We start from the raw sequence: 4,502 nt of genomic DNA, 5'->3' as shown, positions 1-4,502 counted from the left end.
TATATATATATATATATGTATATATATATATCCATACATCTTTTCCATCCATTCTTCCTAGAAGAGTCATGGGGATAGCCCTATCAGAAGCAACTGTAATTAAATTTTCTGGCTGGATTCCTAACATTAAATATGCAATTTGATGAAGGAACCTCAATATAATCATTGGAGCTGCTAGAAAAAGTATCAAAATCCTCCTAAAATCACATCGTATTGTTTTATAAAAACTAGAAGAAGCCATTTAGATAACAACTCTACAGAACTCTTTTGATTATAGATTTGTAGAAACCAAGTTGACTAAGATCTAATCATTAACAAATGATACATTTGATAATGCAACTCTAGATAAATTATGAATGAATAAAAGACAAGATGAGATGCCTCTTTATCATAATTCTCCATGATCATGGTTGTCAAAGAACAGATGAGCACATTCTGAGCCAATGGCCCATCCACATGAGTGGTGTCTCATAAAAACATCCAGTACATGGGCTGGCAAACCATGCAGCTGGTCCAAGAACATAGCCACATAAACTCCACGAAAGACATATGTGCTCTTGAGTTGAAGTCAACACCCACAAGTGATGTGTGTAAAGTGAGAAGAAGGACTGGTATACCATGACAAAACAAAAACAAGCAATCTTTATGAACATTGGAAACATATTTTTCTTTTAATACAGTTTTTTTTCACTTGTTTGTATTTTGAAGATTTCAATTAATGACAACCCTTTAGGGTGCTTGCCATTTCAAGACAATGCTTACACACCAATGTACAGCTGTGACATGGCCAAAGAAATGGGAATCATGGGAACCATAAGTCTCCTGCTGACTCTCTTTAACATCGTGTGTATATTCATAGTTGGTGTTGTCATGTTGAAGGTAAATGATCTGCTACATTCATTTGGTTTCACATTCTCCTCTCTATGTTATTTGTTTTTCATCTTTTGACTTTGATTATCTGTATTGTTAATGTGTGTGATTGTGCATATGTGTGTGAGTGAGTGTGTGTTTTTCTGTTTACTGCAGTTAGTTTCAATTTGTGCACTTTGAATTTGAACAAATTTATCACTACTATTATAATCATTAATATCTGGAACATATTTTTGTTATGCATTTATTATTTTAAAGCGCATTTACTGATGCTATGGCTCTACACAGACAGTAGAGCCAAATTTAGTTTGAAGATCAAGTTGACTGAGGTTTCACAATATATATGTATACGTATATATATATTTTTGCAATAGTTTGATAAGCACCCGGTACCATACTCTTTGCTCTTGAGTCACTTTGTAACTTCTATCAATTTAAAATAATATGTATACAATTCATTTATATTATGTTTACATGTAGTTTTATGAACAGAGTAAACATACAATTTAAAACATTAAATATTTATTCTTAATAGAGTTGTTAACTTACCTTCTATAACTTTTCTTTAAGTTTCATATCAAGAAAAGTAGCAATCCTCAGATATTCTCAACAAAAGAAGTAAATCATCTGCTGATTCTCCTCCACAACTGGTTTTTCTTTCTTTTTGGTGGGGAATGTTTTCGAGTCTGTGAGTACACTTTAGCAGATGCAATTTCTTTAGTTTATATCCCTGGAAAATTCAAAAGTGATAACCATATGGTTATTTTTTATTTTTTTTTTTGCATATGTCTAAAAATAATAATGGTATTATCAGTGAGAGATTCATAAACACAAAACCATGTGGCCACCTGCTTTTACTTCTTCCAGGAGTATAGTTAGCGGAAATTATCCCTGCTAAAGTGTGGTGGTTGGTTCAAAGAATTAACTCTTCCCAATGTTTTTTTTGTGCGTATTTATTTAATTCTTTTTTCTATTGTTTGAAGATTAAAGAAGTTGTGCCACTGGCTTCAGTAGATGAAATGGCAGAATTTTGGCAGCATGATATACAAGTGAGTTCTTTTTTTTGCCTGGTCATCTCTTTCGAAAAAAATCACTGATGTGTGTGGGGGGTGGGGTGGGGCGAGTGGGAGAATGTATTTATATACATAAATACAGATATAAAAAGTCAAATATTTGGAGGACTTAACTGGCTATCTGTTTTGATAACACCAGTTAATGCCTGTCTGCATGTGATTCCTTTTTGCAATCTTGGACACTTCTGAGTAAGTGCATGTGTGTGTGTGCATGTATAAATTGTATATATGATGTATGTGTGTACCATATGTAGCTCCAGTGTCTTAGTTTTGACATGGTTCCTATGGCTGGATCGCCTTACAAATGCCAACCACTTTACAGAGTGTATTGGGTACATTTTTCCCTCCGCACCAGCATTAGTGGTATCACCTTTCAGCACAGAAAATTACAGAATAGAAGTATGATGGAAGCAACAGAATTTTTGCAATGGGAAGTAGAAGAGAGAGTAACAGAGAGAACAGTGTCAATGAAGTAAAATGGAAGAGACAAAAGAGACGAGGAAGAACAATATCAGGGATGCGTGAGATCAGTTAAGAGAGGACTGTATGGGAAAGATGAGCAGACAATGTTGGGAAGGATGTAATAGGAGGGAAAGAGAAAAGTAGAATGAATAGATTAAAGAGAGAGGGAGAGAGAGAGAGAGAATAAAAATGATAAGGATAGTAGGATGGATTGAGTTGAAAGAGATGCAATATTACTGCACTTTGTATGTGGGTTGGTAGAGGTTTGTGTTCGAGGGAAAGATGATGAAAAGCCACAGTGTATCCTCAAGTTAGCATATCCAAAAGAACCTGGGGACAGAGAAATCAGGAAGGGTAGGTATAATTTGCCAGAGTGCAATTTCCTACCCTACTCAAGCACCATGATTCAAGAGGATAGAGAAAGGAAAGGAGCAAAATATGGGTGGTGAACGTAGGAGTGAAGAATATTCAGTATGCACAGATCAAGTACTTTCTTTTCAATGACGGGTGGTATTGTACAGTATGTAGAAGAGAAAGTAGGGAGATGAGAAAGTATAGAATAGGTATGGTGGTTAGAAGAGATTGTGAGGAGATGTAATAATAATATGATATGCATGATATAGAGATGCATGCACATACTTCCAACTACATGCAATAGGCAGGTGGGAGAGCATGTACTATTTCAGTGTGTATTTTGCCCAGTTTTTGCAGGAGGCTGGGCTTCTGCAACACCATATATCATCAGTCAGCATGGTCTTCTGTCATCTCCTTCTTCAGATTATTTTTATATGTATATGTATATTTATGTATATGTATAAATATATATTTTTTTAGCTTTTACTTGTTTCAGTCATTAGATTGTGGCCATGTTGGGGTACCACCTTGAAGAATTTTCATTGAATGAATCAATCCCTTGTTTTTTTAAGCCGGGTATTTTTTCTATCAGTCTCTTTTGCCAAACCACTAAGTTATAGGGGACATAAGCACACCAATACTGGTTGTCAAGCAGTGTGGGTGGGTGGACGGACAAAGACAGACACAAAGAGACACACACATAGATACATACACACATATATATATATATTTATATATACATATATGTACACACACACACACACACACACACACACACACACATATATATATATATATATATATATAGTGCATAATAGTGTTTAATACAAATACTCTGGACCTTTGACTTCAAGACCTTAGAACCACACTATCTGAGAGACACAATCCACCCTCACTAATAGATGATGGGATTAAACATGCCAAGAAAATAGATATCAAAACAACAGGGGAAATAAAACGAAATTCTACGCCTCATCTTCAAATACTACCCAATATATTGACTCACAACCTTGGATAGAATGAGGCATATAACACCATTTTTCAAAATCTACCTATGCTCATTAGAGATCCAAAGATGAACCACATTCTACAAACACACAAATTCATCAAAAGTAAAAAGCAATTTAAATCAACAAAAAGAATACTGACAAAAGTGAAGTTATACCGAACAACAACGGAAGCAATAGCTAAAAGATGTGGGTGTTCAAACTGCGGACATGCCCCCACGTAGAATGTTTGGAATTCCTTTTCAAGCAAGGATAGAGATTCACAATTAAGACTAATTTCACTTGTGCATCTGAAAATCCAATTTATGTGATAAATTGTTCAGGATGTGGACACAACTACATAGGCCAAACAAGGATGTCCCTTAGACAGAGAGCAGCACTTTATAAGGAACAGATTCATTTCCCAAGTATAAACAGATACCATCGAGTGATCACATGGAGAGATGTTTGGGGAACCTCCAACCAAACTTTACAGCTTTCTGCATCTACCAGGGCGAGAAAACAATCTCTATACAACAATGCTTAAATAAAGAGAATATGTTTATTGAAAAATACAAACTGCACCTGAATATGAACACATAACCAATTTTGGATTTTCTAAATATTTTAATTCATGACTACATATACATATTTTATTTATACATATTTTATTTCATTATTTTAATTCATGAATTTATAACTTTGTAATATAAATACTATGAATTTATCCCACCAAAAAAGTATACTCCCCCCCCCC

The 4,502-nt window shown here is 34.7% G+C and overlaps 1 protein-coding gene across 1 annotated transcript in view; it reads left to right on the top strand.

Annotated features, from left to right (window-relative positions):
* LOC106871741 (uncharacterized) overlaps positions 1 to 4,502 on the top strand; it is a 37,783-nt gene that overhangs the window by 25,245 nt on the left and 8,036 nt on the right. Inside the window, exons 9-10 of the mRNA XM_014918360.2 lie at positions 709 to 879; positions 1,854 to 1,919. Of these exons, the coding sequence (XP_014773846.1) occupies positions 709 to 879; positions 1,854 to 1,919 (237 nt within the window). The remainder of the gene's footprint in view (positions 1 to 708; positions 880 to 1,853; positions 1,920 to 4,502) is intronic.

The sequence above is a fragment of the Octopus bimaculoides genome, chromosome 8 (assembly GCF_001194135.2).
Source record: "Octopus bimaculoides isolate UCB-OBI-ISO-001 chromosome 8, ASM119413v2, whole genome shotgun sequence".
Taxonomy (NCBI): domain Eukaryota; kingdom Metazoa; phylum Mollusca; class Cephalopoda; order Octopoda; family Octopodidae; genus Octopus; species Octopus bimaculoides.
The sequence above is the reverse complement of the archived record's forward strand: the minus strand, read 5'-3'. Positions and strand labels throughout refer to the sequence as shown.